Source organism: Pyrgilauda ruficollis, unplaced genomic scaffold, assembly GCF_017590135.1.
Source record: "Pyrgilauda ruficollis isolate IOZ18807 unplaced genomic scaffold, ASM1759013v1 scaffold129, whole genome shotgun sequence".
Lineage (NCBI taxonomy): Eukaryota > Metazoa > Chordata > Aves > Passeriformes > Passeridae > Pyrgilauda > Pyrgilauda ruficollis.
Window position 1 is genome coordinate 210238 of NW_024511321.1, and position 21592 is coordinate 231829.

General features: G+C 49.4%; 1 protein-coding gene across 2 annotated transcripts; it reads left to right on the forward strand.

Annotated features, from left to right (window-relative positions):
• The first annotated feature begins 6 nt into the window (after positions 1-6).
• On the forward strand, positions 7-20469 carry ERO1A (endoplasmic reticulum oxidoreductase 1 alpha). 2 transcript variants are annotated; one of them, XM_041458531.1, is made up of 16 exons: positions 7-110; positions 7443-7562; positions 8829-8912; positions 10609-10647; positions 11545-11621; positions 11713-11786; positions 12397-12517; positions 12925-12962; positions 13790-13801; positions 14924-14950; positions 15101-15193; positions 17491-17737; positions 18626-18695; positions 18827-18913; positions 19207-19340; positions 20076-20469. In XM_041458531.1, exons 1-16 carry the CDS (start codon positions 30-32, stop codon positions 20134-20136), a joined length of 1365 nt encoding a protein of 454 aa, XP_041314465.1. In that variant the 5' UTR covers positions 7-29; the 3' UTR covers positions 20137-20469. The 2 variants fall into 2 exon arrangements, with proteins under 2 accessions (XP_041314465.1, XP_041314466.1); XM_041458532.1 differs by having other exon boundaries at positions 13793-13801.
• The last annotated feature ends 1123 nt before the right edge of the window (positions 20470-21592 follow it).

Consider the following 21592-nt stretch of genomic DNA (forward strand, 5'->3'; position numbering starts at 1 on the left):
CGGCCCGGGCGGTCCCAGCGCGGCCGGAGATGGCGGCGGGGACGGCGCTGCCCGCGCTGCTGGCGCTGCTGGCGCTGCCCCGCGGCGCCGAGCCCAGCTGCTTCTGCCAGGTGGGCGCTGCGCGGGTGGCCGCGGGAGGAGAGCGGGGTTGGATGGGATCGGTGCGCAGGTCTGGGTGCCCAGCGTGCGGGGGGAGTGGAGCTGCCGGGGAGAGTGCGGAAGAGAGCTCGGGGATGCTCCGAGGGATGCGGGAGCTTTCCTGGGTGGAAAGGCTGGGAGAGCTGGGGGTGTTCGCATGGAGAGGAGAAGGCTCCAGGGAGGGTTCAGAGCCCCTGGCAGGGCCTGAAGGGGCTCCAGGAGAGCTGGAGAGGGACTGGGGACAAGGGATGTGACAGGACACAGGGAATGGCTCCCACTGCCAGAGGGCAGGGATGGATGGGAGATTGGGAATTGGGAATTGTGCCCTGTGAGGGTGGGCAGGCCCTGGCACAGGGTGCCCAGAGCAGTTCTGGCTGCCCCTGGATCTCTGGAAGTGCCCAAGGCCAGGTTGAACAGGGCTTGGAGCAACCTGGGACAGTGGAAGGTGTCCCTGCCATGGCAGGGGGTGGGGCTGGATAAGCTTTAAAGTCCTTCCTAACCCAAACCATTCCAGGATTCTGTGATTCTCTTCCATGCCATCTTAACTGTATTCTCTCCCTGCTCCCATAGAGGAGAGTGCTCCAGCTTGTTGAGCATTTCTTCCCCAGCTACCCAGGTACCTCTCCTGGGATGTTTCAGGGATATCCTTGCTGTCCCTGGCAGCTGCTCCATCCCCTCTCCTGCCTTGCTGCTCTCCAGGAGGGAGCGTGGCTGCAGCAGGCTCCTGCCACCCTGCCCTGCCATGCCCAGGTGTGGGCTGGGCTGCTCTGCTCCCTAAAACTCTCCTGGGGTTAATTCCTCTTGTTGTGTGCCAGGGGTGTCACTGAGCGCTCAGTGCAGCTGCTGTTGAGGTACAGAAATGAGAGAACTGGGTACCAAGCCTGGATTTAAGGAAGAGATCACTCTGCAGTTCCTTCTGGCACCACCTTGCACTAGCAAAGTGGCAGCCCCTGGATGCCTGGAAGTGCCCAAAGCCGGGTTGGATGGGGTCTGGAGCACCCCGGGACAGTGGAAGGTGTCCCTGCCATGGCAGGGGGTGGCATAAAATGGTTTTTGAGGTCCCTTGCTACCTGAATAATTCCTGTGATAAGCACATTTGCAAGATCAAGGAGTGAAGATGTCACAATGTCTTTAGTCCTTTATTTTGTTGCCTTTAAATACAGGAGGCTTTTATAAAGGCTACTCTTGCTGTATTAAATTTCTAGTCCTTAAATGTGGGTCAGGAATTGAGAGTGGAGAAAGAAAACAAATGGAATTACACTCTTGGCTTTGGCTTTGCCTTCTGGGGTGGCTCTTGACACTTTCAGCTTCCTGTGGAAATGGTAAATAAAAACTCTGCTGATAAAGAATTGAAAAACATGCATTTAGATTCTGGGTCTCTGCAGGATTTTCCCTCGCAGCTTCCTGTAAGCAGAGAGGTTTGAGTGTTGAGTCAGGAGTGTGGAATGGGATAAGGAGCTGTAACCACTAACTGAACTGGCATCTGGCATGGCACTGACTGCAGGCTCTTTTCCTTGGGCTGGAGGAGCATGTCAGCTCCTCCAGCCCCTGCTGGGTTGTTGCAATGCACTTTTCATCCTGTGCAGCAGCCTGGTTTTCCCTACAAATGTTTAGGGCAAGATTTTTTATTACCTTTAGGAAAAGGTGTCATGTAGAGCAGCCTTTCTAACCACCAAACCTTTTAAATCACACCTGAGGCCTGCCTCATCTTTTGGTTAAAAATAATCTGCTGATCCCCTTGTACAGAACTGGTCTGGTGGTTTTTATTTGCCACCAAAGAAAATAATAGGGCCAGCCTTAAGTGATCTGGTTTGCCCTCCTTTGTGTAGCTCCTTGAAGGCCTGGAACAGCTCTTGGTTCCTCCTGTGAACCATCTCCTGCCCTCTCATGAGATGAAGAAGCCTCATCTTGTGCCTGACTGGAAGAGCTCTGACTTGTGTGCCAGCCTGTGCTGGGACAGGTGACAAGGGCCACTTTTGGGAGTGCTGCTCCAGCAATATTCCAAGTGCTGAGTTCAGCAGGCTGTGTGATCCTGGAATGGGTGTTGCACTCCTGTCTGCCTGTGCCCAGGGCAATGCCTCACCTGCTTTTTGTCGCTGTTATTTTACCTCCCTTCCTTAGAGACCAAGCAGCCCTGCAACTTTTATTAGAAACATCCATCTGTTTCTACAAACACTGGTGTTTCAAATACTGTTTTCTGCTTCCCAAGCTCTGATTAACATTCCAATATCAAAATCCCCTCCAATTTTACAGGCACCTCATCCCCCCCTCGAGATATTCCTGTTTGCATCAGAGCTTAGTCAGCCGTGGATGTCTTCTTTATATTCCTGGTAATTATTGTTCATTTGCTGTTTACAGGCTGGTGCAGCTGCATTAAGGATGCGCTGCAGGTGTTTGGCAGACGGGGATTTTGTGAAGGTTTCCTGTCTGGCAGAGGGCAGGTTGCCTTTGGGAATGTTTCTGTGGGCAGGATGCTGCCATTAGGGGTGAGTCTGGCCATGGAGAGTTTCCTCCTTGGGACCTGGGCAGGTTTTCAGGCTGTCCTTGTGTTCCTGTGGAATTGGTGTTCACTCAGCAGCCTCCAGGGCAGGGATTCATTCCTAGCACAGCTCCCATTTCTCTGGGAAAGAGGAACTCTGCTCTCTTCAGGAGGAGTTTCCAGGTGGAGAGAAGCAGATCTTTGGGGGTACATTCTGTCCCTCTGCTCTGCTCTGGTGAGATCCCTCCCGGAATAGTGTCCTGCCCTGTGCTCCTTGCAGACAGAAGGGACATGGAGCTGTTGGAGCGAGTCCAGAGGAGGCCACCAAGATGATCAGAGCAGCTCTCCTGGGAGGAAAGGCTGGGAGAGTTGGGATTGTTCAGCCTGGAAAAGGGAAGACTTCAGGGTGGCCTAATTGTGACCTTCCTGTACCTCAAGGGAGATGGCAGGAACAATGGAGAGAGGGGATTCACAAGGGATGGAGGAACAGGACACAGGGAATGGCTTCCCACTGCCAGAGGGCAGGGATGGATGGGAGATTGGGAATTGGGAATTCCTGGCTGGGAGGGTGGGCAGGCCCTGGCCCAGGGTGCCCAGAGCAGCTGTGGCTGCCCCTGGATCCCTGGAAGTGCCCAAGGCCGGGCTGGACAGGGCTCGGAGCAGCCTGGGATGATGGAAGGTGTCCCTGCCCATGGCTGGGGTGGAACTAATTGGTCTTTAGGCTCCCTTCCAACCCACACCATTTTGGAATGCTGTGACAGGCCCTGGTTTGACCCATCCTGATGCTCCCATGTGGGCTTTGCTTCTGTGTGAGTTCTGGGATACCTAGTCCTTGTTTTCTGGGCAGAAGATGGGGACAAAGCACCTGGAGTGGCAGATAATGCTTCCAGGGCAGGTTCAGGAATGACTGTCCTCAGCTGGCTGCCAGCAACTTGCTCCCAGTGCACTGGCAAGGATGGAAGGGAAATAGTTTCATAGAATCATGGAATCTCCTGAGTTGGAAGGGACCCACAAGGATCATGGAAGTCCAACTCCTTTGTGCCAGGAAGCTTCTGCTGAAGGAGCAGGGAAGGCATGTGCTCACCATCAGCCTGGGACTTGTCCAGAGGAGCAGGCAGTGCCAGGGAAGTTGGTACAGGCTAAACCCAAACCCCTCAGCCTCTGTGGCATTCTCTTCCTTGTGCCCTGTTGTGGCTCTAGTGGGAGATGCAGGGAAAAGTTCTCCTTTCCTGCCTGGCTGTGGTGTGGGACACAGTGAGAAGAAATCCCAAAATCCACTGCTCAGGGGGTGTTCCTGTGACACTCAGGGCAGCAGAAAGAGGTGGGAAGAGCAGCCTGGAGGGGAAAAGGAGGCTGGAGCAGAGGCCAAGCCCAGGGGTTGGCAGAGTCCCTGCTGTTGTGTTCCCAGCACACGAGGTGGAGGTTGGATTTTGGGGTTGTGGCACGTCACCCTGCAGCTTACTCAGCACCCAGAGCCACTCCTGCTGCTCTGTCCCAGTGGGACAGCCCAGCCCTGCCCTGCCCCTCAGCCTCCTGCCAGCTTCTCACACCCAGGGCAGGTGGAGCAGAGCCCCTCAGCTGGGTGAGTCACGGTGCCAGCAGGCTCCTGGCACGTGTTGGGGACTGGATCCATCCCTGGTTTGTCTCAAACAGCTGTTCTCCTTGGCACAGGCTGAGGATGTAGGTAAATATTTTGTTTGTAGGGTGGGAGGAAGTGTTTGAAGGTACCACCCACTGGAGGGCACACAAAGCTCAGCTGCTCTGGCAGCAGGAGGTGAAGTCCCAAACCAAGTGAGGGCTGAAAAATGGGTTCTGGGGGCTCATGGAGCAGGAGGGAACCTCTGAAATGAAGACAAGTCCTGCCAGTGATCTGACACTGCCACTTCCCTGAGTCTTGGAGTGGCTCAGCTCCAAGCTGTTTGCTGGGGGCATCACTGGGGCTTTCACCAGGGCTCTGAGGAGCCTCAGCTCTGGATGTTCTTGGTGCTGCTTCTCTTCTGTGCTCCTCTGGTTGTAGCTTGGGCACACACAGCCTGGGGAAATTGCCCATTTCTGCCCATTCTGGCTGAAATCCTTGGAGGAAGATTGAGCAGATGTGGAGTTTCCCCAGCACCTTTCCCTTTGCCCCTTGCCCCCACAGGTGTGGTCAGGGTGACCCTGAGGCTGATCCCACCAATAAACTGGGATTTGGAGAGTTCCAAAGCACGACCCCCATCCAGTCCTAAGGATTTTGGGATCATCTGCAATGCTTCCCTGGTGGGGTAAAATTCCTGATGGAAGAAGTAGTACAGTGATATTATCCATTAATGCTTTTATTTCCAGCTCCTCTTGCACTGTTGTCCTGACATCTTTTTTTTTGTTTTCTGACATCTTTTCCTACCACTAGAAGAAGACAAAGTTAGGTTACAAGATTGCAGCTGAAGCCCCAAGCTCAGATCTTTCAGTGTACAACTTTTATGTAATTTCAGTCAAGAATCTGTCTTGTGTATAGTTCCACACAGTGTTCAGCCTGCAAACTGAATTATTTAATTGCAGGGTATGCAAACCAAATAAAATTAAGTCCACGTGAGCTACTGTCGTCTCTTTTGGCTTGACAAGAAAAAAAGTGATGTTAGTTTTGCATCTCTGGATTATATTCAGGATGAGGTTGGTTCTGCCTCGAATTGGTCAGCAGACATAACAAAACCAGACCTGGCCCAAATGGTGCTTCCAGTGGGGGGTTGGTGGGAGCTCAAATGTTCCCACTTTGACAGGGATGTCATTCCTTTGGAGTGACATCTTTGTCAAGCATGGGTACAGAGAGCAGCTGAAGATTATCTGCAAATCTTTTTTAGGTCACTTTTAGACCCAACCTTTAAGCTTCCTGACTTGAAGCATGCCAAGATTTCAGGAAATAAAAATGTGGTTGGTTGTTGGCTTACTGTGGTTTGTTGTTTTGATGTGTTTTTTAATGTATATATAAATTTCCAACAGCTTTAAATTGGGTAACTGGATTAGCAAATTGCTACTGTTTGTTTTTACAAGGGTGACTCAGGTTAGTGGAAATCTTAAATCACTGTTAATCTTCATTACTGTGCAAAATGCAGGACAGAATTCAGTAAATGTGTGAGGGTGACACACTGAGCTGCAGTGTAAACACTGAAAATATGAGTGAGCCTCCAAATCATGCTGCCTCAACAAAACAGAGTTGTTCCACTGGGGCAGGCAATTCTGGCTATTTTTTCCCCCACCTCCCCATTTCATGTGACTCTGTGCTCCATTTCTGCCATCCTCCTCTCAGCTCCATTTCCTTGGTGGTAAATATAATTTTATTTAAGTTGTTGTGTAGCTCTTGCTGAGTTATGAGGAGCAGCTGAGGGAGCTGGGAAGGGGCTGAGCCTGGAGAAAAGGAGGCTCAGGGGGGACCTTGTGGCTCTGCACAGCTCCTGCCAGGAGGGGACAGCCGGGGGGTCGGGCTGTGCTCCAGGGAACAGGGACAGGAGCAGAGGGAATGGCCTCAAGTTGTAGCAGAGGAGGTTTAAATTGGATGTTGGGGAAATTTCCTTCATGGCAAGGGTTGTCCAGCCCTGGCACAGCTGCTCAGGGCAGTGCTGGAGTCCCCATCCCTGGAGGGATTAAAAACCTCTCTGGATGTGGCACCTGGGATGTGGTCAGTGCTGGGGGAAAGGTTGAACTCGGTGATCTTTTCCAACCTGAATGATTCCAGGATTCTCTGATTTCCCCAAAGACTCACTGGGGGTGTGGGGGAAGCAAAACTACTTCTGTGTTGAGCAACTTTGTCATCTGCCAGTAATGGATGTGTCAGGAAACCACAGCTGAATTTGTACTACTTCTTTCTTTGTTGTTTTTTCTTTTTTTTTTTTTTTCTTCAGAGCTTGCACAAAGCCTGTTGAGTTGTTCAGGATGATGCAAGAAGGATGCATCAGATGTAAAACAGATATTTTGGTGCCAAATGGCTCTCTGCTGCAGTTAAATAATCACAGAATCATGGAATGGTTTGGGTTAGAAGGGACCTTAAAGTTCATCCCATTCCACCCCCTGCCATGGCAGGGGCACCTTCCACCATCCAGGCTGCTCCAAGCCCTGTCCAACCTGACCTTGGACACTGCCAGGGATCCAGGGGCAGCCACAGCTGCTCTGGGCACCCTGGGCCAGCCCCACACAAAAAAGAATTCCCATTCCCAATCTCCCATCCATGGCTGCCCTCTGGCAGTGGGAGCCATTCCCTGTGTCCTGTCCCTCCATCCCCATCTCTCCCCATCTTTCCTGTCAGCTCCCTCAGGCACTGGGAGGCTGCAGTTGGCTCATCCTGGAGCCTTCTCTTTTCCAGGCTGAGCAATCCCAGCTCTCCCAGTCTTTCCTCCCAGCAGAGCTGCTCCATCCCTCTGCTCCCATTGCTGTGCTTCTCACCAAACCAAACCGAACCAAACTGAACCAAACCGAACCAAACCAAACCGAACCAAACCGAACCAAACCAAACCAAACCAAACCAATGCTGATGAACCACAAGGACTTTCTTTGGGGCTGCCATCGTGGCATTGTTGCCTGACTGGTCCCATGTGCAAAGTGCAGCTCTCAGCTCTGTGCTATCCTCCAGGAATGGCTTCCTGAGGCTCATCCAGGAGGGAGCTGAGCTGGCAGCCCATGGCTCACTGCAGCCATGTCCCTTCTGCTTAAACTTAAACTTGACTCTCTGTGAAAAGGAAAGAAAATGATGAATTCTTTTATTGTCTGCAGTGTTAAAAAGTCCTGGCTGAGTTGTTTATATGTGATTCCTTATTTTTGATGTTGCTGATTTTGATTTTATTGGTTTTTTCTCCCCCAGGTCACTGGTTATTTAGATGACTGCACCTGTGATGTAGAAACCATCGATGCCTTCAACAACTACAAACTTTTTCCTAGACTGAATGAACTCCTGGAAAGTGACTATTTTAGATACTACAAGGTCATTTTTTCTTGCAAGAATTGTATTTATTTGTGTGCTGCTGTCTTTTTTTTTTTTAATCTCCTGTGAACTTATTGCTGATCTTTTTAAAATCAGACACCTGCATTTTAACCCTGATCTTTTAAGGGTGCAGTCAGTCAGTTGGACCCTTCTGTTGTGAGGAGAATCTCAATAAGATGCAGTGTACTTTTAAGAGGATTTCAAAGATATTTTCATATCCATTTTTCCCTCTTAAGCAACACATTAATGAGAGGACTTCCTTTGGTGAGCTGTGATTTAAAGATGCTGATGACCAGTGATCCATAATGAGAGGATTTCACATGGAAAACCTGCATTAGTTCCAGACCCTCAGGTTCATTGATGGCTGTTGCTGCCAGACTTTCCATGGGTTGGATTCCATGAGATGGATTCTGCTCCCATTCAGTCAGACTCCCTTTATGCCCCTCTCTTCCAAACCCCCCAAATCTTGTTAAATATTAATTATTTTGGAAGAATGATTCTTGGTACCAACTCACAGAAGAGAAAAATTGGGATTTGTTAAAGAAGGTCATGTCCTTTCTTCTTCCAGGGTTGGGATTTGTAACAGAAATGCTGAAATTGGTCTGAATGAAGAGTAGAATCCTGAAATTCCAGAATGGTTTCATCCACTTCCACCCACTGCCATGGGCAGGGACACCTCCCACTGTCCCAGGCTGCTCCAAGCCCTGTCCAGACTGACCTTGGGCACTGCCAGGGATCCAGGGGCAGCCACAGCTTCTCTGGGCACCCTGGGCCAGCCCCACACAGAAAAGAATTCCCAATTCCCAATCTCCCACCCATCCCTGCCCTCTGGCAGTGGGAGCCATTCCCTGTGTCCTGTCCCTCCATCCCTTGTCCCCAGTCCCTCTCCAGCTCTCCTGGAGCCCCTTCAGGCCCTGCCAGGGGCTCTGAGCTCTCCCTGGAGCCTTCTCCCCTCCAGGGGAACATTCCCAGCTCTCCCAGCCTGGCTCCATGGCAGAGGAGCTCTGGCCCTCAGAACATTTTGGAATTATGGAAATGTCTGGGTGGGAAAGCCCCAGCAGAAAGACCCAAGCAAGGATTAGAAGGATTTAAACCTGTGCTGATAACAAGGTTGTGAGTGGTGTTGTCAGTCTGGGTCACCAGGGAGTTGCTGGTTGGAACAAACAAGTGCAGAACTTGGATTTCTCTTGGAAAACTGGGGAGTGGCAGGTTGGCTTGGCTGCAAGGGGAAGATGTGTTATTGAATGGGTGATGTGTTATTTGTAGGTAAACCTACAGAAACCTTGTCCCTTTTGGGAGGACAACAGTCACTGTGGAATGAGAGACTGTGCTGTGCAGCCCTGCCCCTCTGTGAGTACCAAATCCATTCTTTTAAGTACATATTTTTTAAATTTAACTTTTGCAAAGCAAGAGGAAACAGCAGACAAGTGACTGAATTTTTATTTTAGTTATAGCAAAACTGGGGGGGGCTCTGATGGATCTTTCATGCAGCAGCACTGGTGGCCATAAGAAAGGCCAAAATACTGAATTCTGTAATAATACTAATTAAAGTTTCAAGACAGGCTGGGATTTTAACAGCTGACCCTCTATAAACAGCCAAAAACTTCTCCTGGTCTTTTTTTTTTATTTATTTTTCCCATTATTAAGTAGTTTTTAGGGCAAATCCACTGTAGTTTTTGTGTTAATTGACATAATTTGTTGCCCATAAGCTGCACTTTGATTTAGTTTTGGCTGATGAATTTGACCCAGAGCTTTCCAGCCCTCTTCTTGTAGGAGAAGTGGCTCTTTCAGCATCCCATTTCCAAGGGCATTTCTTTCAGCATCCCATTTTCCTGTCCCTGTGTCCTGGACAAAAGGGTTTTGTTCCCTCAGCTGTAAGGCCAAAAACTTCTCCCGGTCTTTTTTTTTTTTTTTATTCTTTCCATTATTAAGTAGTTTTTAGGGCAAATCCATTTTAGTTTTTGTGTTAATTGACAGAATTTGTTGCCCATAAGCTGCACTGTGATTTAGTTTTGGCTGATGAATTTGACCCAGAGCTTTCCAGCCCTCTTCTTGTAGGAGAAGTGGCTCTTTCAGCATCCCATTTCCAAGGGCACTCCTGTCCCTGTGTCCTGGACAAAAGGGTTTTGTTCCCTCAGCTGTAAGAAAACAGCCTGACTGCAGATGTCTGCCCCAAAAAAGGGGGTGAGAAGGTGAGGGAATCACACCTTGGTGGCTGGTGGCCCCTGTGGGGACATTTCATGTTTTGGTGTTGACAGCCAGCACAGACTGTTTTACTCCCTCACTCTTGGGTTCTAAAATGGAATGATGATTTTTTTTTTCCCCACCTCAAAATAACCCTAAATGTTGTTTAAATACTTTTTCTTCCTTAAAAAAAAAATCTATTTTTGGTAGTGATTATGAGTAATGTGATGGAGTTCTGTTACAATTACCTAAGTTTTAGCTGAAAGTTGTTCTTATTTTAAGAACTGACTGTCCCTGTTCTTAATTATTTTGATTTGGGTCCATTTCATCCTGAAATCAATAAAAATAACTTATTGCTTAATTTTTCTTTTTACCATTACAGTATTTCCTCCTGTAGCAGTGGTTCTATTGCCTTCCTACTCCTGGAGAAAATGGAAATTGAGGAGAATTTTGGGGCTGGTTGTGTGGTGCTGACATTCCATGATGGAATGGTCAGAGGGAAGTTTGGAATGTCATGTGTCAGGGGTTGGTAGATAAAAAATATAAGGAGGCACCTGGGCTCCTGCCAGGAAGGTGATGCCAGACCTGGCTTCCCCAAATTCCTGCTTGGATAAGCAAAGCAGACCCTGATGTAGCAGCTCTGGAAAGCTGCAGACTTTTGGAGAAAAAAAAAATCAAAATAAAGCACTAGGAATGTTGCTTCTCCTTGGTGTGGTGGGGAGTGAGGAGTTGGATGTGGTGCAAGCTGGGCTGGGTGTTGTGGTCACCTTGTCACCGCTGTGGTGACACCCCAGACCTTTCCCAGAGATGGGACCGAGGGGTCTCACCAGCCCCATAAAACTTGCTGTGTTTTGTCTTTCAGGATGAAGTCCCTGATGGAATCAGAGCTGGAAGTTACAAGGTGGGTGTGGCTGAGCACAAAGGGATGAGGGGGTTTATTTTGTGGCCCAGTTTTGTGCCATAGAAGTGACAAGGCTGGAAAGGATCTGTAGGATCATCGAGTCCTGCCACCCCACCAGCCCCGTGTTCAGCACCAACCCACGTCCTCAAGTGCCACATCCACGTGGGTTTTGATCACTTCCAGGGCTGGGAACTCCCCCACTACCATGAGCAGCTCCTTCTAATGCCTGGCAACCCTTTCCAGGAAGGAATTTTCCCTCATATCCAACCTAAACCCTCTCTGGCCCAGCCTGAGGCCGTTCCCTCTGCTCCTGTCCCTGTTCCCTGGAGCACAGCCCGACCCCCCGGCTGTCCCCTCCTGGCAGGAGCTGTGCAGAGCCACAAGGTCCCCCCTGAGCCTCCTTTGTGCCAGGCTGAGCCCCTTCCCAGCTCCCTCAGCCCCTCCTGGGGCTCCAGACCCTTCCCCAGCTCCATTCCCTTCTCTGGACCCTTCTCCAGCCCCTCAAAGTCTTTTTTGTCGAGAGGAACCCAAAACTGCCCCCAGGCTTTCAGCATGGCTCAGTAAATGTCAGGATGTTCTTTAGGCCTGAATTTTTGCTCTCTTCAAGTGCTTGGAGAGCACAGAGCCTGTGAGGTGGCTGTGCTGGAGCCAGGAATTCTGACATCTCTCCAAGAGCAGGTGTCACCAGGCACACAGAGCTCCCAGGGGCTGTCCCTGCAGGACTCGTCAGCGTGGCACAAACCTTTGGGTGTCTGCAGACATCCTGTGCAAACACCCAAATCATGAAAGGCTTTCTGGGGTTTAACCTGTGCTAATAGTGCATTGAAGGCTAAATTAAAACAGAAAAAAATTTCCTTTTTAATCCTCACCCCTCCCACCCTTTTCTTTCCAACCCAGTATTCGGAAGAAGCCAACAGCCTGGCTGAGGAGTGTGAAGAAGCCAAGAGGCTCGGAGCTGTTGATGACTCTCTGAGGTTTGACTTCTTTTGCCATAATCCTTCCTTGTCCTGAAGGAAAGCTGGCATCAGAGCCCTCTCTGAGAGGTTTTCCCCCCGTTTTTTGCAGCAAGGAAACACGGCAGGCAGTGCTGCAGTGGGCACAGCACGACGACTCCTCGGACAGCTTCTGTGAGGCTGATGGTATGGGCACCTGGCAGGGCTGGCATGGGATCTGAGCACTTCTGAAGAACTTTAAATCATGGAATGGTTTGGGTTGGAAACCCCCATTCCACCCCCTGCCATGGCAGGGACACCTTCCACCATCCCAGGGTGCCCTCACCAGCCTGGCCTTGGGCACTGCCAGGGATCCAGGGGCAGCCACAGCTGCTCTGGGCACCCTGTGCCAGGGCCTCACCACCAGGAATTCCTTCCCAATATCCCATCTAACCCTGCCCTCTGGCAGTGGGAAGCCATTCCCTGTGTCCTATCCCTACAATTCCTGAGTGAGAGCTCCTCTCCCACTCCATGTAGCCTCTTCAGATCCTGGAATGTTGCTGTGAGGGCTCTACACAACCTCCTCTCCTCCAGGCTGAACAATTCCAGGCCAAAGTGTAATATTTCACCAAAACAGCATTTCTGCTCCTTTCCACCCCCCTGCCCTCAGTATTTTGAAAATAATACACAAATATTTCTGACAAAACTTCCTTGCTGCTCTGGGCCTTGCTGTGTTTAGCATGGTGGGGCAGAGGTGGCTGGATCAGCCTTGGAAAATGTCATTTTCCCTGAGAAAATCGTTGTCCCTGCTCCACAGACATCCATTCTCCTGATGCTGAGTACGTGGATTTGCTCCTGAACCCAGAGCGTTACACTGGCTACAAGGGGCCGGATGCCTGGAAAATTTGGAACAGTATCTATGAAGAAAACTGCTTCAAGTAGGTGCTCTGGGGGACCAGTTCCACAAGCCTGAGGGTGCTGATTTGTGCAGAGGGGCAGAAATGAATCCTCATCCACATCCTCCTGTCTTTGCCCCAGTGCCTGTGCAGGGTGGGATGCATCAGGGACAAGTCATGTCCAAAAGAACAAAATTGCCCAAAAGAAGAGAATTGAGTTTTCCTGCCTGTTTTTTCTTAAAAAAAAAAGGAAAATGCACCACCAAACCCCCACAGAAACCCACATTTTGCTCTATCCTTTCCTTTCCTGAGCAAAGTTAAAGCGTGGAAGAGGATTTTAGATCCCTTTAGGCTGTTAGAAGAAGCTCCTTCTGCTCTGCTCTGTTTGTGCACACAAGAGACAGTAACTTATTTACATCTCCTATTTAAATTATTTTTTCCCCTCCTAGGCCTCAGAATGTAAAAAGACCTTTGGCATCTGGCAGAGGTGAGTCATTTATTTATCTCACTAAGTGGGTTAGTAGTGAACTGATCCCAGCTCCAGGAGCAGTAAATGTTCTCTGGGCTCCTTCTCCTGCTGGATCAGAAATATCTCGTAGCTCTTGACCAAGTGTTGAATTTTGTGGCACCTGGAAGTGGCTTTTTCTAGCATCCATTGTGGAAAAAGAATCTCTGATCTTCCAGTCCTGGAAAAAAGGTGAGTTTTGGAGGGGCCTGGAGCAGGGCTGACCCCTGAGCTCTCCCTGGGCCCCTGTGCCTGAACTTGGCAGTGCCAAACCAGCTGTGATGGGTGGAAATGAGAACCTGGCTGGGATCCTCCATGGAAGCAGCCAGGAGGAGCAGCTCTGCCCTGGAGCCAAGGCCAGGCAGTGTCAGTGAAAGCAGGGAAGGGGTTTGGAAACAAGACATCATCATCAACCTCCAGCAGCACCCTCTGCCACCATCTCCTCATCTCCCCCAGGTTATGGAGGTGTTCATCCCCCTCCTGTGACCCTGGTGTGAAGGAGTGGCTCTTCTCCTGCTGAAGGAGATGTGCAATGTCCCTGGAAATATCAGCTTTTACTTCCTTTGCAAATATTGATCCCTCCTGCACTGGTCAGGTTGCTCAGCACTGTTCTCATCCCGTGTCCTCAGTGCTGCACTTGGGGTTTCTGTGCTCAGAACGTTTCCAAACCTCCCTGGAGAGGATCCTTCTCTTGTCAGAGCAGATGAGCAGGGCAGTGCTTGTTCTTTGGAGCTTAATTCTGGTCGTGTGTAATGTTTTTATCCTCTTTTTCTCTCTCTCCCCCCACCACTTGTGCTTTTTTCCCCCAGAAGATGACGGAGGTGAGTGGCACTGTTTGTTTTTACTGATAACAAAAACAAGTGGGGTGTCCTTATCCTGCTGTCACAGGCTGAGCCACTGGATAATGCACCTGCTTAGCAAAATTATTCATCAGGAAAACCAGGAATTAGAGGCATGGCATCATAGGAAATCCTGAGTGGGGTCACAAGGATCAGAGTCCAGCTCCTGGCCCTGCACAGACCCCCAAACAATCCCACCCTGGGAGTGCTGTCCAAACACTCCTGGCAGCCCTGGGGCTGTGCCCATTCCCTGGGAGCCTGGGCAGTGCCAGCACCCTTTGGGGGAGGAACCTTTCCCAGATATCCAAGCCAAACCTCCCTGGCACAGCTCCAGCCCTTCCCTAGGTCCTGTCCCTGCTCAGCAGAGCAAGAGGAGATCCCTGTGAGCCCCCTGTCCCAGCCCATCCTCATGGGAAGGGCTTAAAAAGTCCTCCAGCATTTTTTTTAACAGCACAAGTCCAGTCTGAAGGCAGTCACTCAAGTGTGAGAAGCCTTTGGGAACAGGAATTTTCCTGTTTTTTTTTCAGTGCTTATTACTGAGAAAGCTTTGAACAACTCAATCCCAAACTGGGATTATCTGGAGCTGTAGGAGAGGGGTGCCCACCTTCCACAGGCCCTGGGAAGGGCTGTTCCCTGGAGTTCTCCATTCTCCACAGCATCTTGTCTCCAAACCATCCCCAAATCCTGATCTCCAGGTCACTTCCATGCACAGAGCAGGGACAGTGAAACCCTGACTTGTGGGATTCTGCACGCTCGCTTGCACTCTGTGGTTTTTTGGTTGGTTGGTTTGTTTGTTTTATAAAAATATCCCTCTCCCCTCTGTGCCCAGAAGTGGAAGGCAATCCCTGATCCTTGTTTTTCCCAGCACTGGGCTGTTGTGCCCTCCCAGCCCCCTGGGGAAAGCCCACGTGCTGTTTGGAGCTGCTGTTAGAGAAGCATCAGTCACAAGGGTGGGCAGGAAAACTCTTTTCATGCTCTTTTAATGCTCCTTTCCCAATTCCTGGAAAGTGGAGTGGGCAGAGGGCCTTGGGGCCAGCCTGGAGGTGCATTCAGGGCATCAGGCTTGGGCTGTAGCCTCACTGATGTGTTTTCCTCTCTTTCCAGGGCACACGTTTTACAAGTGGCTCAAAGGTAATCCTTGCTCCTCCTGGGATGGACAGGAAATGGGAAATGCTGGGATTAGGGGCCCCTCTCAGTGGGATTAGATTCCTGCCTCACAGCCAGGAGGGTTGACAATCCAGTGGGTGCTTTCAGTGTCTTAAACTGCCCTTTCCTTTGCAGGGGTCTGTGTGGAGAAAAGAGCTTTCTACAGGCTCATCTCCGGTCTCCACGCCAGCATCAACATCCACCTGAGTGCCAGGTACCTCCTGCAAGGTAAATCCTGCTTCCTGCCCCACTTTCCTGCCTCACTGACACTTCCCTGGCTCTGCCAGACGCTGCTTGGAGCCTGTTCCAGCAGGACTCAGGCCTGTTTGTGCTCTTCCAGCACCCAGCTGGTGTAACAGGGTTAGGGATGCAGTTGCCTCATGCCTCCAGGTCTGACAGGGGCTGGGCCAGGCTCTGTACCAGCCCTTCCAGCAAATATTCCCTCTGCTCTTCCTCCAAGGTTATTCTGGAGTGGGTTTCTAGCTGTGGGTCAAGGCTGTCCCTTCCCAGTCTGGTTTCATGATGGTCAGTCCAGCAAGAACCTCACCTGGACTGGGAAGTGCTTGGCTGGGCTTTCCCAAGGCCATTGATCCATCTCCAGCAGCCATTTCCATGTCCATGTCCCTGTCCATTTCCATTTCTATTGCCACTTCCATTTCCATTTCCTTCCTGTGCTTTGGTCCATAAATACCTGTCTGAGGAATCCCAGTTTCAACCCTGGGCTTGAAAGTCAAGGTGTTTGCTGTTGAAATTCGGGCAAGCCATTTAGATTTAACTAAATAATTGTATTTAAGTGTCTGCAGCCCACTTGGACCTCACCTGGATGTGAGTCAGGCCAGGCTGGAGTTGGGAGATGGGATAATGTGGGAAACATCAGAGGCAAGAGATGAACTGGGGCTGCAGCTTCAGCTTGGGATGACTTTTATATCTTCCACTATGTATTTTATAGAATAATCTTAAATACAGGGTGAAATATTCTTTGTGGGCTTGAAAATGGAAAATAGAGGCCAGTTTCCTGCATTCTTGTTTTTCCATATCATCAGGAATTCTCCTCAGGTGCCCCTGTTGGTTAGGAAGTTTCAGGAATTACCTGAAAAAAGTCTGCAGGAGTTTTGTGTTTGCTGGGGCTTGAACTGAGTTACAATCATGCCTCCCTTGAAAAATTTCCAGGCAAAATTTCTTCACTGGAAGGGTTGTCAAGCATTGGAAAGGGTTTCCCAGGGAAGTGGTGGGATCACCATCCCTGGAGGTTCAAGGAACAACTGGATGTGGCACTCAGAGGTTGGACTCAGTCAAAGGTTGATCTTGGAGATCTTTTCCAACCTTAATGATTCTGTGGTTTTGGTGACTTGGAAAAGCTGGAATCTGCCTGCCTGGAATCCCATTTCACCATTTCCCTGGAGGGAGGAGATGAACCAGAACCAATCCCTGTTGGACCCCAGGGCACAGGGAATATTTCTCTGCCTCTCCTGAGATGTCCTGATCCCCAGGAGAACACTGCTTTTAACCTTCATCCATGGAGAAAGCTTCCAAGACTTTGGGATGAATTGGAATCTACAAGTGTGTGAAATAGATAGTTTATCACAGGGTGAAAACCTCAGAGTTTTGGGTTTTTACTGTGGAGGTGGGTAGGAGACAAGATGGAGGATTTTGAGCATTGTCTGATCTTGTTCTTCTTGTTCTTCTTCTTCTTCTTCTTCTTCTTCTTCTTCTTCTTCTTCTTCTTCTTCTTCTTCTTCTTCTTCTTCTTCTTCTTCTTCTTCTTCTTCTTCTTCTTCTTCTTCTTCTTCTTCTTCTTCTTTTTCTTTTTCTTTCTCCTTCTTCTTCTCCATCTTCTCCATCTCCTTCTCCATGTCCTTCTCCATCTCCTTCTCCTTCTCCTTCTCCTTCTCCTTCTCCTTCTCCTTCTCCTTCTCCTTCTTCTTCTTCTTCTTCTTCTTCTTCTTCCTTCTTTATTCTTCTTCTTCTTCTTCTTCTCCATTTTCTACAGTATTAATAACAGAGTGATTGCTTAGAAAGAACCGCAACACAAATATTGGGTGAACAAACAAATAATTAGTTATTAGTAGAAAGGTAGAAATGAAATACATTCTAAAAGTTAAACTTTAGAAGACCTTAAACCTACGTGCCTTGTAACTTTTTTGTACCTAAGTTAACTGAACAAAATAACTTTAGAAGACCTTAAACCTACGTGCCTTGTAACTTTTTTGTACCTTTCTCTTTGTACACTGTCTAGTATTGATAAGATTTTTTCTCTTATCAATACTAAGCTATTGACAAGAGAAAAAATAAACAACAACCTAAAGAAGTCTAGTATTGATAAGATTTTTGATAAGTCTAGATTGATAAGATTTTTTCTCTTATCAATACTAAGCTATTGACAAGAGAAAAAATAAACAACAACCTAAAGACCAAGAAAACCCTAAAAAGTCCCATTTGTCTCTCAGTTTTAACACAGAACTTTTCAGGGGGCTCCCACAAAACCCCTCCACCTCTCATGCCTTTGGGGTTTGTTTCTGTCTCAGATTCCTGGTCGGAGAAGAAATGGGGCCCCAACGTCACGGAGTTCCAGCAGAGGTTTGATGAAGTCCTCACCAGAGGGGAAGGGCCCAGAAGACTCAAAAACCTCTATTTTCTGTACCTGATTGAGCTGAGGGCCCTGTCCAAAGTTCTGCCCTTCTTTGAGCGCCCGGGGTTCCAGCTGTACACCGGGAATGAAAGCCAGGATGCAGAGATGAAACACCTGCTGCTGGAAATTCTCCATCTGGCCAAGTAATTGCACTCAGTGCCTGGGGACAGTGGCTCTGCCACCATCTCTGAGTGTGTTTATGTGAAGCTCCTAGACAGGCAGGTCCTGGGTTCTTCCTGGAGTCATTTGTGCAGTAGAATCACAGAAATGTGGAAAGGTTTGGGTTGGAAAAGACTTTTTTAAAGGATGTCAAGTCCAGCCCCCTTGCCATGAGCAGGGACATGAAACCAGTAGTTTAGTTTTGCTGGGAACACATTAATAATATCTGTATGCAAATTACAGAATTTGGGTAATTAGTCCCATGGATTAATAGCCTTGGCTGCCTTTTGGATTGAGCAGAATTGAATTTAATAACTGCCTACGTGTCAGCCCTAAAATTGGCTACCTGTGTGACTCATCTGTGGGATACCCAGGCCTGGCTTCGTGTTTGCAACTAGAAAAACATCCTAAATATCTTGGTAACAGAGGTTTGGGCTGTTGGATGGAGTTTGGAGTGAAAGGAATGGAAGATACTGGAACCAGACAGAAATGGGTGTCTCCTCAGGTCATCAGTGTTTGATTTATCTGGTCACCCTCCTGTGCTTCTGTCTGTCAGCACTGAAATTGCTTAAAAACCATCGAGCAGTTGCTGAAAAAGTCTCCAAGATGAGATGCTAGCTCAAATTGGAAGAGAAAATACAATCAAATGCAAATTGGAATACAATCAATACAAATTTGAAGAGAAAATAAAATCCCAGGGTGGTTGGGGTTGGAAGGGACCTTAAATCATCTCATTCCATTCCTTGGGATTGGATGTCAGATTAAAACACCTCTGGAGGTGTCCAGTGGCTCCCACCTGTGTTTATCCCACCCCTGACTGCAGCCATACATCCAAGGAGGGCAGGAATCAAACTCTCATCATTCCCTTCCAGGTCCTTCCCGCTGCATTTCGATGAAAACTCCTTCTTTGCAGGCAATAAAAAGGAAGCTGCTAAACTCAAGGTAATTTCTGCCAAGGCCCCCACTGCAGGAGGCTTTTCCTACCTCAGCCCCACTGAATTCCAGGATTAATTCAGATTAATACCTGGCAGGAGTCCTAATTAGTGCACAATCATGAATGTCTTTTCCCCCAGGAGGAATTTAGGCTGCACTTCAAGAATATTTCCAAGATCATGGACTGTGTTGGCTGCTTCAAGTGTCGGCTGTGGGGGAAGCTGCAGGTGAGATTTGTCAATCTCTGGGATTATCTGGGATAATCTGGGAGCTCTGGGGCTGGGACTGGTCCTTGGATACCAACCAGCTCCTGGTACAGCTCAGGGCTGCTGATTCCTCACCTGTGCAGGCAGCAGGAAGCAGCTGATGTGCCCAGCCTGGAAAACTGGGATAAGCCAAGAGAGGAGAGGGGTGCAGAGCCTGGCTTGGGTGAAATCCTCTTGCCCTGTTGAGAGGATGCTGCCCAGGTGAGGGAGGTTTGGATGCTGCTGTTCAAGGATGCTCTTTGATCCCTGCACAGACACAGGGCTTGGGCACGGCGCTGAAGATCCTCTTCTCAGAGAAGCTCATCGAGAAGATTCCTGAGAGTGGCCCTTCCTATGGATTCCAGCTGACCAGACAGGAAATTGTGGCCTTATTTAATGCCTTTGGAAGGTGAGTTTGAGACTTTCCCCTCTACTTTTGCATGAGCTGCTGTGCTACATCCAGTTTGAGCTCTAATTTCAGGCAGTTCCCAGCAGTTTTGGGGGGGACTCCTGCTCTGGTCATAGTCTGGTACCAGGTGTTGGTGTGGAGTACAACAGTTGGAATGATTTAAAATGTTCTTTATACTCTGCATTTCTGTAAGGAATTCAAGGAAGCATTTATGCTAAGACACAAAGAATTCCATCATTTTTAAGGGACTGTGTGAGTGTCCTTGGAGCACATTGTCCCAGGCAAGGCTGCTGTCCTTAAGCCTCTCTCCCTGTTCATTCCCAGTGCATGATGGCATTTTTAACAGGAATCCTTCAGTCCAGCCTCTCTGGAGGAGGAGTTTTTGTCAGAAAAGGAGGATAACAAGGCCTTTAGGAGGGGATTTCAGGACACTCTGGTTATACACGAGCTCTTGGTGATGTTGAGAGACCAGGAGTTTCTGGCAAACAGGATTTTCCAAGGATGAATTCCTTAACATCCTATTCCCCTGTGATTCCCAGTGTTTGCTTTAAAAAGAGGCAGGGGAATAGTGAAGGGCTGGTTGTAACCTCAGCCTAATTTAGCTACAATTCCAAATCTTCTCTTCCCAAGAGCTGCTTGAAGCTTTGCTGCATACAGCCCCTTTCTCCCAGATTTTCAATAATTCACTACATGAATGTTGCTGTAACATTTCCCTTTTGCTTTCCTTGCACACAGGGTTTCAACCAGCGTGAAAGAACTGGAAAACTTTAGGAATCTCTTACAAAACATGAGGTGAATTCAGTGGAGAAAGAGAGATTTGAGGACAAACACCATCATTCCACCACTCTGACTTAATCCATGGAAACCACTTGCTGGGCCTCCTGTCCCATGACTGTCTGTAACCTGCTGAGGAGATATTTTGTACAAGGGGAAAAAAAAAAAAAAAAGCTATTTTTTTGGTATAAAAATGGGGACTAGATGTAAATTTTATTTTATATATTGGAAGATCATTTGGAATAACTCTTTGAAATATTGCTGTGCTATTTGGATGGATCAGACCCACGGCCTTGCCTTTGGAAGCTGGAGGTGGGGCAAGAACTGTGCCATTGAATAAATTTGGGGGAAATTCCTTGTCTGCTCCATCATTCCAACCAGCCCCTCACTCACAGTGTGCCTACACCAACTTCCTGCTGCATAAAAAAAACAACTTCAAGGCATTGTAGGACCTGCTGCTGTCCCAAGGTGAAATCCTCTTCTTCAGAATTCCTGTTCTTTTAGGAACAGGGAGTTCCTGGTGCTCCTTGCACCCACTGGAGGCTGGGAAGATGCACCAAAGGAGGATCATGCTGGAGGAGCCCCACCTCTTCCCATGGCACCTGGAGGCTGCATTCCTCCTTCAGGAAAAGCAGAGCCCACCCTCAGCTGCTGCCAGGACCCCAATCCCAGCCTTCTCCTGTCCCTTTGGGAGCTAAAATGGGAAAGGATGTGCCAGGCACGAGGCTGCTGCTCCTCAGAGCTGGCACAGGGTGAGGTGCAGGGGAATTCTGCTGCTCCAAGGACGAGCAGTGGGGCAGAGCTGCTGGCAAAGGGCAGAGGGTCCTTCCTGGGCTGGGCACAACCCCACAGGAGTAGGGGTGAGATCCCCTGTTCCTGCTGCCCCACGGGGATGGGGCCAGCCCTGCACCATCCCACAGGAACGGGCCAGGTTTGGGTGTGGGCAGTGCTGCTGGAAACAGCCCCCCCAAGCCTGGACCTGTGTGGAACCTCTCTGCTTTCCACCCTAAAACGTGGGGAGAGCAGGAGAGGCAGCGTGTGCTCCAGCAGAGCTGCTGCTCCTTGCTGCATCCTGTGTGGCTGTGGATAAAGCTGGGGAAGGAATAAAGGAAGCTCCAGGTCTGGAGGTGCTGCTGGGGCTGGGGGAGCCAGTCCTGGAAAGGACAAAGCACAGCCCCTGGCCAGAAGTGTCTCTTGGGACACTGGTTTGGGCACATTGCACCTCAAAGATGGAGCCACGGAACCCCAGCAGAGCCTCCCTGGGCTGGGAGGGCTCCACAAGGGTCACAGAGGGACCAGCACAGCTCCTGGCCCTGCCCAGACCCCCAGCAATCCCAGCCTGGCATCCCTGGCAGCTCCTGGAGCTCTGGCAGCCTCGGGGCTGTGCCCATTCCTGGGGAGCCTGGGCAGTGCCAGCCCCCTCTGGGGGAAGAACCTTTTCCTGATTTCCACCTAAACCTCCCCTGGCACAGCTCCAG